Here is a 12,968-nt window from a genome sequence, read left to right on the forward strand (position 1 = left end):
AGCCAGCCACAGCCAGCCACAGCCAGCCACAGCCAGCCACAGCCAGCAAGAATCTGTGTCGGTGATTAGTACCACAAAGATGTCACATGGGGTTTCTGAGAAAAGCTGTGGAGTGGGAGAGTAGAGTTTTGGCAAACCAGGGTGTGAATCGCCATTGGATGAAAGGCTGGTGTTGAAGGCAATGTGTTCTCCAGGGTAAGTCTTTTAAGGAACTCTGAAGTGATCGTTGAGACAACCGGGGTGTGTGAGAACTGCAATAGTCTGGAGCCGTCTCTCCATCCCTCCTAACATGGCCAACACTGTGAGAGCCTTGTTCCCAGGGCTCTGCAGTACAGGATAGTTACAGAACATCACATGCAAAAATGCACAGTGGCCTAAAAGCTACAGCACTCTCGGGTGCCCTGCATGGAGCCTGAGACTCATAGGGGCTTCTTCAGATGCACAGACCCAGCCATTAGCTATCCCCAACTCACAGCAGGGCTTTGCCCTGCTGGGCTTGGCACAGAAGACACATGTCCTCTAGACCACGCCTTGGTTTCCTTATCAGTGAAGGGACCTGATGGTATCTCTGGGCCTGCCAGCTTGGTGTGCAGGCTGGCAGACACTATGTCGGTACAATTGTGCATGTAAGGTCTTGTTGTGATACAGGAGGCTGCTCTCCTATATATGGTCATTATTATTTGAGTGCTATACCAGGATGCTATCACAGGAGAGTCAAGACCAGAGATCCACCTTGGGCTCTGTTCCTCAGATACTGTTCACCTTCTTCTTTAAGACATTGTGTCCCACTGTCCAGGGTCTCAGATTAGGCTAGGCTGGCTGGCTTTTGAGTCCCATGGATCCTCCTGTCTCTGTGTCCCTAGAGCTGGGATTACAAACACATGTCGCCACTCTGGCTCAGTTTTTTCCAAGGATTCTGGGAATCAAGGTCAAAAAACACATTATCAACTGAGCTATCCCCCACCCCACCCATCTGCCACCAAAGCATGCAAGCCCTGTCTCTGCAGCAGTTTCAGGATCAGGGACAGAGGGTGTCTGTAAACATGCTCTGGTCCTCTCTAAAATGGCATCCTAGTGACCGCCTCTGACCAGGTTTCCCTCCTCTGCTTGCCCCCTCCATTTGTGTGTCCCCTCCTTTCCTGCCACTTCTGCTCACTCCTGCCTTGGTTCAGGTGTGACAACTTCTGTGAGGTCACTGGGGATACCCTTATTCCGAGGCAATGACTGATCTAAGTGTCAGTCTGTCCTGTCTGTCCCTTCAATATGGCTCATCCCCCACCTGCTCTACAGGAAGTGCACACCAGGGTGTGACAGAAAAGAGCCTGGGCTGTGGCTGAGGAGAACGACTGTGACTTTGGCCTCCATGAATGCCAGGCAGATCCTAAGAGCCCACCCAACCCCCCGAGTGAGGTCGTCGCTAGCAGGAAAGGAGGCTTTCCTGTCACCTGTACAGCACAGGGCATGATCAGAGAAACCTAACAAATGAGGAACTGGAACAGAAAGGTTTGGGGGTTAAGCATGGCCTGGCGCTGAGCCAAGGAGCCAGGGCTCTATGCTCAGTGCACACCTCTTCCCTCTAACTTGGATGCAATCTGACGTTTGGGATATTTCCCCCCTCAGGTACTCTGTTTACAAGGACCCAGCAGGCTGGCTGAGTATCAATCCCATCAATGGAACCGTTGACACCACAGCTGTGTTGGACCGGGAGTCCCCATTCGTCCACAACAGTGTGTACACTGCCCTGTTCCTGGCCATCGACAGCGGTAAGTCACTTGGGAAGGATGATCAGGGTTCATGTGTCACTCTCTGGTGTGTTTGTGTGTTTCTTCTGAATCGGGTGTGGGGCGTTCCTGAAGAGAAGGAAGCGAGTGGGAACAGAGAAAACATTGCTACTCAAATATGTATCAGGTCAGTGACATTCCCAAGCCAGGGAATCTCGGTCTTTGTGGAAAGGTAAATATGTCCATCCAGGAATCAGAGCTGGGGCTCACAGTACTCTCTCAAGGATGGATCCCAGGTTAAAGGGCCACACCAGCGCTGTTTGTCTCAGCCTTGTGTCTCAGCTGCATAGGAGGTCCTGGGATGGAATGGGAGAGCATATCACTGACCCCGGAACTAAACTGTCCCCACGGATTTGTTTCATCTTGACACAATTCCATGGAAAGACACAGGATCCTTCCAGCCGGTTGCTGCATGATAACAAAATTCTGCTTCTTCAAAAGCTAATTCAGTATCTGATGCCAGACTCCATGCTGGATGCTGGGGACACGGCAGTGAGTGAGCTAGAACCTGTCTCCTAAAACACGCGTGCAAGCAGCCTGTGTGGCACCTCAAGCACTCCCTGTTCTTGGGGGATCAGACTGTGTGGCAATGGCAGACACAGAGAGAGTCCTTAGGAGACATATGGTGGCTTGCACCAGTCACCGAAGCAGATGAGAAAGGATCAGGTTCTGGAAATGTCATGGAGATCTCGAGTACAGAGCTGGCAGGGTCTGCCGTGAACTGTTACTGAGGTTTCTGTCAGGCTGTGTGTTTCCAAGTTCTTGGTGTCTTGCTCTAAGATCTGAAGAAGTGTGTGCAGATGACAGAACAGCCAGAGATTTTATTCAGAAGCAAAGGTGCAGGCCGGATATGAGGGAGCCACCGGCTCTGGGTAATATCTACGCCTGAGCAGCGGGTTACATTTCAGCTGTCCTTTTGAGGGTTCAGAAGGAGAGAGGGTTAGTTCAGGGGTGGGTATGAGTAGTTTTGCTTTGAATGGCAGGCTTGGATTATGTGAGACTTTATTAACAGCCAATGTCCTTTCCCATGGTGCATCTGATCGTAATTATATGCACAGCCAATCGTGCAAACGCAGGAGGCAGTAAATAGAGGGTTTCCTCTAAAAGTTCACTCAGAGGATACAATTTGCCTGACTGTGAACATACCTGAAACCAGTTCAGGCTGGATCAGTGCCCCTAGTTCAAGATCTATTTCAGGGGCAGGGATGAGGGTTGAGGCCGAACTAAAATGTCTATTCTATCAAATACACACAACATATCTCTTTTTGATTTTTGTAAAGTGAAGCTGTTCCAAGTTAAAGACTGGGTATTGAGCCTTCCTAGGTCAAGACTTCATGGGCTTTTTATATATGCCTAATGGTACTCGGCAGCAGGGTGTGAATTAAGAACCTCCAACCCAGCTTCATGAGGACACACATGGTACAAATGAGCCGTCGGTGGCACACAACAGACAGCGTGAAGTCAGCCCATGAGTGTCACCTACAACGTCAGAGCTGTAAGGGAAAGAAGGAGGGAGTTGGAAAAGGAGAGGCCAGGCTGCCTCTGCTGCAAATGCCTATGAAGAGGTCACTTGGATGGCTCTGGGAAGGTCATAGCTTCAAAGCATCACAGATGATAGGCGCGGAGAGGGCTCTGTGGATAAAGGTGCTTGCCACCAAGCCTGACAACCTGAGTTCTATCCCCGGGGCTCATCTGATAGAAGAAAACCAGCTTCTGCAAGTTGTCCTCTGACCTCCACACATGGGCCATGGTATGCACATGCCTCCATCCATAAACACGTACACTAAAAATAAATTAAAAGTATCTCAAGTGGCCAGAAGACCCTGAGTTCTTGAGGTAGAATTGTTGTACTGAACCAGCTCATGGACAGTCACTCAAGACACCAAGACAGTAAGAACCAGAGCAGACGCTGAGAGAGAGGTCCTTGTGTCTAGAGAGCTCATGAGTTAGTCAGGTAAACGGGCTGACCCATTAAGGGTCATACCTGTTCTGACCAGCGTATGACCTGTGGGGCCTGTTGAACTCTGTTGACCAGGAGCCCAGAAAAGCCCCTCCTCCATCCTGAGATAAAGAATATCACAAGAGGGGATAGCAAAACTTAAAGATAGGTAGGCTGGTGTAAAGTAGAACATTCTAGTAGCCCTGGAGAGGAAGAGTCTGGGAGTTGGGTCATGAGTCAGGCTACAAGTGTGTGAAGATGAGAGAGGGGTCGCTGTGCATGGGGTCATGTGGCCAGCTTTGGGATGCTAACTTAGACTGGATTCTGTCACTCACTCACTTCCAAAACAAACTGTTTTAGAAAGACAATTCTCAATGCTAAGATGTAAGGTTGGTCGGATGAGGGTTTATTCAGTTTATAATCCCGGGTTACGGTCCAACCTGCCAGGAATGGCCCAGTGGCAGGCATTTGAATCAGTTAGTCACATTGTATCAATTGTCAAGAGCTGAAAGAAATAAATGCATGCACACCCACCTGCTTGCTAGCTAGCTTTCTCCGCTCTTACACAGGTCAGCACCCTGCCTAGGGAATGGTGCCGCCTACAGTGGGCTGAGTCTCTCCACAAAATGAACAATCAAGACAGTCACTCCATCACAAATGTGCCCACAGACCAACCTAATCTAGACAGTCAATTAAGAGACTCTTGGAGGTCATGTCAAGTAGACAGTCCAAACTAACCATCAAAGTGCAGCGTTCATTACATCTTAAAAGAATGTGAACACGAAGGAAGTCAGGGTACTAATCTACTAAACAAACTGCACAAAGGGTATAAATCTTAAAACAGAGAAAGGAGGCATAGGGCTCCCAGCCTAGAGATCAGGAATGACTCCATTCAACAGACAGGGAGCTTACTAGTCCCATCTGGCTTTGAGATAAATACTGCACGATGTCTCATGAAATGCCGGCAGTAAAGGAAGGAACAGTGGTGGCAGTGATTGATGAACAGCTCCGTGACACCACAACACCAGGCTCTGAACTGAATGCAAACATCTGAACATCAATGAAACCCATTTTTCTGTGCAATTAATACAAAGAATTTCTGTGCAATTAATACAAAATTAATACACATTAATTTTGTTCCAGATTTATTTATTTATTTTATGTGTCTGAGTGTTTTGCCTACATGTACAGCTGTGCACCAAATGCATGCCTAGTTCCTGCAGAGGTCAGAAGAAAGTGTCTGATCCCCTGGAAGTAGAGTTATGGACAGTTGTAAGCTACCATGTGGGTGCTGGGAACTGAACCCAGGTCCTTTACAAAAGTAGCAATTGTTCTTAAGCACTGAACCATCTCTCCTGACGCTATACACTAATTTTAAAGATGTTTTGACTTCTGGCCTTTTTTTTTTTTAAAGTATCCAGAGACTGGGGAGATGACTTAGTGGGTAAACGTGCTTGCTGCCAAGCCTAGGGCCCTGAGTTCAACCCCAGGTCACATAATAGAAGGAAAAAAAATTTTCTGCAAGTTGTCTGACTTCACACACATACATGCACACCCATATATGCACACATGCACAATCAAACACACATGCACAACCATATATGGACACATGCACACATACAGGTACAAACACATACACATACAGGAAAGCACGTGTATGGACATGTACACTCACATATACAAATGTAATTTCTAAAAATTTACTATCCAGACCAGCATTTTTTCAGTGTGAACGTGTAGCTCAGTGCTGCATCCAATCTCCAGCACCACATATGAAAAGATAGAAAGATTCCTCTAGGGCATCGGTTTCTTACCTTTGGCTTTTCCATCCTTCACACTACTGGAATTTTCCATGAGGTTGAGTTTTACTGTGGTTCACACTAGCTGTCTGGTTTCTAAGGGCATCCTATAAAGCTCGTGTTTCTGCGAAGTGGGAGTGAGTGGTCTCCATTGTTTTCTCAAGGTGTGGTGCACAGAGGGCGCCTGTGGGGCCTGTTGAACTCTGTGACTCAGTTTCTAAGTAAACCAAGGAGGTTTATTCCTGCTTAGAACATCGCTGTGAGGAAAGAGCCAAGCCCTCCTGACCCTCGAAGCTTCTCAGCATTAATTGCGCCTGCACGGGGCCGGGTTCATGTAAAGAGCAGAGCCCAGGCTGATGCTCCTGCACTCGAGAAAAGCCAGCCTGGGTGGACCCTTGCCTAACTCTCTTACCACTAACATCAGACAAGGAAATTCAAAACCTGCTGCCACAGATGTCGCCAGAGGATGGAAATGTCCCCAGAGGTGTGAGCAGGAAACGGGCTGTGATTAGTAACCACACAGAACTGTTGTGAGGGATGGCCATACTGAACAGAGCCCCAGAGAGTGGACACACCCAGCAAAGGCCTTGTCCCTCAGAGGGAGTTGTGAGCCAAGGCTGCTTTGACACTTGCTGGAGACTTATCTCTGGTATTAGGTTTATCTGGGGGAAACCAATTTATCCGGCACAACAACAGGTGTCTCAGTTTTATCCAAAGCGAGGGCTTGTGTTTATTAATTTGCTATGAAGTCGGCTCTTTGATAGGATGAAAGACTGTGAGGATTTTTGTCATTTAACGCCTGGAAAGCTAAATCTCCCCAAAGTTGATTTTCTGCAGACTGACAGTCACTCTGGAACTTGTGCCCAAACACAGCGGTAAAATGCTGGGCTTCGAGAAGTGCCAGGTTGGAGGTAGCTGCAAACCTAGAAAGTTCCAGCAATACCCACAACCTTTAATGTAAAATCATCAGAGTTACAGACACAGCGAGAGAGAGGAGCTGGTCCTAAGACAGTGAAAGCCTTGTGCATCTGATTCTGTGTTAGAGGCAGTCATCCGTCCCTTCTTCCCCCTCCCACACCCCATCCTCTCTCTCCATTCCCCCTCCTCAAGGAGAGAGGGGGAAAAAACAGAAACACTTGTGAGAGTCAGGTGGAGACACAGGGGGGAGGGGCACATTGCAAACTTGAGAGGCTTTTCCATTATGGACTTCCTTTTCTGCATATTTTAAATCTTTCATGTAAGTGTACCCACTCAGGACTGAATGTGGACATGCACATATGTACAGATGCCCACTGTCTTAGTCAGGGTTTTACTGCTGTGAGCAGACACCATGACCAAGGCAACTCTTATAAGGACAACATTTAATTGGGGCTGGCATACAGGTTCAGAGGTTCAGTCCATTATCATCAAAGTGGGAACATGGCAACATCCAGGCAGGCATGGTGCAGGAGGAGCTGAGAGTTCTACATCTTCATCTGAAGGCTGCTAGTGGAAGCCTGGCTTCCAGGCAGCTAGGATGAGGGTCTTAGAGCCCACACCCACAGTGACACACCTACTCCAACAAGGCCACACCTTCGAATAGTGCCACTCCCTGGGCAGAGCATCAAACCATCACACCCACAGAGGCCAAAAGTGGGTGTTAGATTCCCTGAAACTAGACTCCCGATGTGGGTACCATGAACAAAACCACACCAGGGACCACACCCTCTCTTCAAGAGAGCAGCAGACTCTCTTAACCACTGAGCAGTCTCTCCAGCCAGCATCCCAGGGGACTTTCAAATGACAGTTCGAACCTCCTGCAGTCTCACAAGAAATAAGAGACCAAGTAGAGGAACCCAACTAAGTTCTCATTTACCTGAAGGTGCCAGGAAGCTGAGATGACTATTGAGATGGGCTGCTCTTCCAGGTCCAGAGGAGCTGTGTCTCCTGCAGCCTTCAGGAGCTGAGCAGCCTGAGGCCATGAATCACACCAGAGGCGCGCCAGATTTGACCGTTTTATATTTGAAGCCTGGCCTCACCACTCAGCTCCACACACAACCCTGCAGAGGAGGCAGGACCTCAACCTGTCTGGGAAAAGTTCACAGCAGGAAACAATCAATTCACTCCTATAGTATATAATCTTCAACTCATAATCTAAAACAGCAGTTCTCAACCAGTGGGTCAAGATCCCTTTAGGGGGTCAAACAACCCTTTCACAGGGAGTCACCTAAGACCATCAGAAAACACAGATACATTATGATCCATGAGATTACAGTTACAAAGTAGCAACATCAACAACTTTATGGTTCGGGGGTCACCATAACGTGAAGAGCTGTATTACAGGGCCACAGCACTAAGAAGGCTGAGAACCACGGTCTATAACATCACCAGGCCTGCAGAGAAGGATGAACTTGTAACTGGTAGTCAAAGGGAGAAGCCGACTTGTGAGGATCCCGATATTTGAGAGGGCATGTTCAAGGACTGGACGGAAAGAAAGGACTCTCATCCGAAGCTCGGGACCTGCAATAAATATTCAAGAGGCTGTTGCAGAACTGAGATGTATCCCTCCAGAGCTCCGTCCTTCCTGGCGTAGATTTAACGGCAGAACCAGGATTTGCGATGTGTGACCCAAAAAACGCCCAACACGAAGCACAGAGAGAGTGAAGAATTGGGGCACATGAGACGTTAGTGGGGTGTACTCATTAATTCTCTAATCATGCTCAGCACAAGCCTGACAAGAAGCAACTTAGTGGGGAATTTGTCTGAGAGGGTGTGGTCCATCAGGGCAAGGGCGGCGCGGCTGTAGGAAACGCATGGAAACAGGCTGGAACCCCTAGGACACGGCCCTCCCCCAAGACTCACTTCCTCTAGCTAGACTCCACCTTTGAAAGGTTCAACAACCTCCCGAAACAGCGCCACCATCTGGAGACCAGGTGTTCAAACACCTTTTGGGACACTACTAATCCAAACTGGAGTCACAGGACAGGAAGTGATGTCACGCCGGGCAGCTGTTGAAGATCAGGCACTTTCCCAGACAGATGGAGGACATGAAGGTCATCAAACCCCAGGATGAGCCTGAAACACATCTGAGGGCACATCCAAACCAATGAAGATAGATCGTGGAGAAAATGTCCAAAGCGGTCTGGGAACGAAACAGAACTCGACCTCGAAGGCCCGGCCCAGCATTCGCAAGGTTCTGCTTCCCCTTCCCGCGGCATGCAAAACTGAAAACAGCCTTGGCTACGTGTCTCACTTCTGTGATCAAATGCCTTACACGAGCCACTGAAGGGAGAAGGGATCGCTTGGGCTCAGGACACATGAGCAGTCATGATGAGAGGGCATGGTAGCCGGAGAGCGAGGCTTTCCCACTTGTACAACACAAATAAAAGTAAGTCATTTAAACATCTAAATGGCCTAAGAAGAAATCAAATAATCTTAAATACCCCAATATTTATGAAAAAAATTCTTCGTTGAAATCCTTCCAAACTAAGCAAGCTACGGGCACAGATGGCAGCTTCGTGTTTCCAAACATTAGAGACGGAGGAATACCAATCTCACAGAAACTCTTTCAGAGAGGAGAAGGAAGGGACGCTTAGCAACTGTTTTTACAAGATCGTGTCTAATCTAAAACATGGCAAAATCTTTTTTAAAAAATTAAAATCACAAACAAATCTCACAAGCATACATTTTAAAATCCTAAAAATAGTAATGAGCCCAACAGAAATGATAAACATCACCCTAACACCGGCATTACAGATGGTTACATTTGAGGGGCCAGGAAGACGGCTCAGCAGTTACGAGCTCTTGGTGACCTTACCGAGGACCCCAGATTGGTTGGCAGCACCGGGGTAAGGTGGCTCGCACCCGCCTGTAATTCCAGCTCTAGGGAAATCCAACGCCCTCTTCTGGCTTCCATAGGTATTACACCCGGGTATGGAGTAGGGAAGGCACATAGAGAAAAAGAGAGGATGGAAGGAAGGAGGGGGGCGGGGGTTACATACTGATTGATGATTTAAATGTCTACTTATCATACCTGTGTATTTAGCAAACTAGGAAATGTCCTTAATCTGGTTTGAGCTCCCAGGCATTGCTGCTGTTTCAGCCAACAACTTGCTAAACAGTGAAATCCTAACATCGTTTCCCTGAGACCTGTCATCTTCAGAGCAACGGGGGTGGGGGTGGGGGGTGGAAGCAGATTATCAGGCTTGGGAATTAAAAGAAATAAAACTTTTATTCACGGAGACTGTTAGTGAATTTAACCAAGTCATCAGAGCACAGGAAAGTGTTGGAAGGTAGTATTTTTATTTCTTGAGACAGGGTGTCACTATGTAGACCTGGCTGGCCTAGAACTCACTATGTAAATCCACCTCCCTCTGCCTCCTGATTACAGGTGTGTGCCACACCATGCCTGGTGGGAAATGGAATTTTAAAGAGACTCAGTGGTCACAGAAAGCCAAGCGAGATATAGACATAAAGAAAGATGTCCGTCCGATTTCTCTGTGCACGCTGAAGCTACAATTAAAAACCTAAGAGCTTTTTGTGAAGCCAACTGTGGTGTGGCCTTGTGGGTAAAGCTGCACCGTTAACATCTGCTGCCAGGCTGGAAGTACACGATGACCCAAAGAATGTCACATTCACATCCATCGTGATGGGTTAGAAGGGTTTACGGGGGTTGGGGGTGGGTACTTACTAAGCAATGGACAGCCCCCCTCCTCTCTCTCTCCCCAACGCCCTCCTCCCCCACCTAATCCTAGAAGTTGGCACAAAACTGGATGCAGAGCGCCACCTAGTGGTAAAGATGTGAGGTGCCCACAGACTCAAGTACTAAGGAAAGCAGACCCTGGGAGAGTTAAGTATTTTTTTCCCCTAAGAAGGGGTTGTGCTGGTCTCTGAGAACAGTGTAGCTATGGAGTCTGCGTTTTGCTTGCTGCCACCTGGCATCCAGAGCAGCTGAGCAGCGGCTTGCTGGGAGATGCAGCTACCCTGGACAGGATTCGGAGGCCCAGCCTTCCATCTACATGAGTGGGGAGGTATACCATGTTTATGGACTGGATGATTTGGGGCTTTTGAAACATCAGTTATTTCCAGACTGACCTAAGGACTGAGACATGGTGCTGAACAAAATCCCAGTCCCTGGGAGGTGGCAAAATCGATATAATCTGACTGCAGAGTATGTATGGCTCCACAAGGAGCCAAAAGTCGCCAAGGTGACCCTGAGGATAAATTGGAAGCTTTGTGCTATGTGCCTCCAGACCTATTGGTGAATGATAGAGATTGAAACTGTGTGATATTTGCACAAAGAAATAAACTGACTCATGAGATAACATCCAGTGCAGTCACAAACACAGAGCATTGTGTGACTTTTGCATTGCTTTCACCGGATTGCCTGGCAGAAGCAGTTTAAGGGAGGAGAAGCTTCTGTGGACTCGAGGGTTCAGAGCATGCGGCCCAACATGGTGGAGGAGGCATGGCAGGTGGTGTGGCTTCCCCATCCTGTCAGAACCATGTCACAACAGCTTCTTCACACAGCACAGCTCAGGAAACCAGAAATGCAGGCCCCAGCCTGAAGCGGCATGGCCTTCAAAGGTCTTAGTGACGTATTTCAACCCAATAGGCCCCATGTCCCAGAGTCTGCACCGTCTCCCAAGGCACATACAGCCATAGACCAGATGTGCCAACATGGGAGCCATGGGGAACATCCCAGACTCAAATCAGATCAGCCACAAATACTGGGTCCCTGATTATAACATGGACAATAAAGACAGCCATGGAGTGAGAAAACACGGTCTGTGCTGAACACATCCCCTCACCTGCTTAAGCCACAGACAGGAATTAACTCTAAACACGAAAGTAGAATAAAATATCATTTATAAAAATGTGTGAGTAAATCCATGTAATCAAAGATTTTTTGAGAAAGAAAAAAAAAGACACAAAATACTGACCAGAAAGAAAGATAGATCAGTGCTACGGAAATGGCTCAGTGGGCAGAGGTGCTTGCTGCCAAGCCGGACCCAAGTTCTGTACCAGAACCCAAGTGGTGGAAGGAGAGAAGCAACTCACAGTCCTCCTCTGACCTACAGGCCACTGTAGCATGTGCACATACATGCATACACACATACACACAACACATATGTACACATGTGACACACACATCCCTGAAGCTAGAGGATTTCCCCACACATCTAGTAAAGTAGGAAAACATGTTTCTCGTTCACACAGAAGAGTGTATAGAAACAGTAAGTGAATGAATGACCCACACCTACTCACACAAACAGAATGAGCCCCCAAAGACAGCACTGAGTGAAAGATTGCATTTACAAAGCATCATGGGAATGGAGCTCTCCGAGTATGTGCAGACAGACATCCGGACACTGGCGGATCCCGGTTCCTTTGACTCCAACGCTTCTTCTCCAGGCAGCTTTCCAGAGCTTGCTGGATGCCCAGGCGAAGGAGACCATGCTAGATCACCCAGACTTGAAACCTATCAACCCAGTGGTTTTAAAGCATTGTCATGCAGCAGCTGCAACTTACATACTGGATGCAGGGAAGCACCAAGTTGACTAGTCTACTCTAAGCACTGATTTAGAAGACTGTAAACTGGACTGAGAGGGAATAGAACTGTTTTGCACTGAGTGTCAGAATAATAAGAATTCTCTAGAAATCCTACTGGGAAGCATAGGCAGATCGCTCCCTCATATAACTGATGTTTCTTGGCACTTGGAATGTCAGATACAGACCAGCCAACTTCAGAAGATGTACTGACCTGGATATCTGGTGACCTTAAATATAGAGAACAGTGATTCCCAATCCTACCCAGACATTCAGTTTAGTTGGTACATGGAACAGCTGCAGGACTTAGTGGGAAAACTCAAGGATGCTGCAGAAAGCCTGGAAAGAGCAACTCAGTTGTAACTTGGGGAGGCTGATGACCCCAGGAGCCTAGAGGAAAACCAGATGCATCTTGTCTCCTGCAGGACCATCACTTGTGCGAGCTGGACATCATTTTCAGTAGAAAAAGAGCTCCCTTTTGAAGTTATGCCAACCATCAATTTTGACACTTTTTTTTTAATACATGTGAAAATGGTTAAGAGGGAAATTCTTAAGCACTTGAATTTTCAGTATAAATCTTACATTCCTTTTATCTTGAGCGTGTTCAGGCCCAATCAAAGTATCGTACCCTGAATAAATAAGGTAGTATTCCCACAAAAATAAAAATAAAAAAGTAAAAAGCACCGTGGGTTGGGCGTGGTGGTGCATGCCTCCAGCACTCTGGAGACAGACGTTGATAGATCTCTTTGAGTTTGAGGCTAGCCTGGTCTTACAAACCAAGTCCAGGACAGCCAGGGCTGCACAGAGAAACCCTGTCTCAGAAAACAAACAAAAGAAGAGCACCATGTGCTGCGTGTTCAGTGTAGATCCATGTGCTGCGTGTTCAGTGTAGATCCATGTGCTGCGTGTTCAGTGTAGATC

At 47.7% G+C, this 12,968-nt stretch overlaps 1 protein-coding gene and 1 pseudogene across 1 annotated transcript in view; both read left to right on the forward strand.

The window, feature by feature from the left end:
* Cdh13 (cadherin 13) overlaps positions 1-12,968 on the forward strand; it is a 1,006,804-nt gene that overhangs the window by 968,685 nt on the left and 25,151 nt on the right. The window contains exon 11 of the mRNA XM_028752897.1: positions 1,621-1,763. Within this exon, the coding sequence (XP_028608730.1) occupies positions 1,621-1,763 (143 nt within the window). The remainder of the gene's footprint in view (positions 1-1,620; positions 1,764-12,968) is intronic.
* Positions 11,831-12,410, forward strand: LOC114608818 (annotated as a pseudogene).

Source organism: Grammomys surdaster, unplaced genomic scaffold, assembly GCF_004785775.1.
Source record: "Grammomys surdaster isolate TR1022 unplaced genomic scaffold, NIH_TR_1.0 128, whole genome shotgun sequence".
NCBI classification, from domain to species: Eukaryota; Metazoa; Chordata; class Mammalia; order Rodentia; family Muridae; genus Grammomys; species Grammomys surdaster.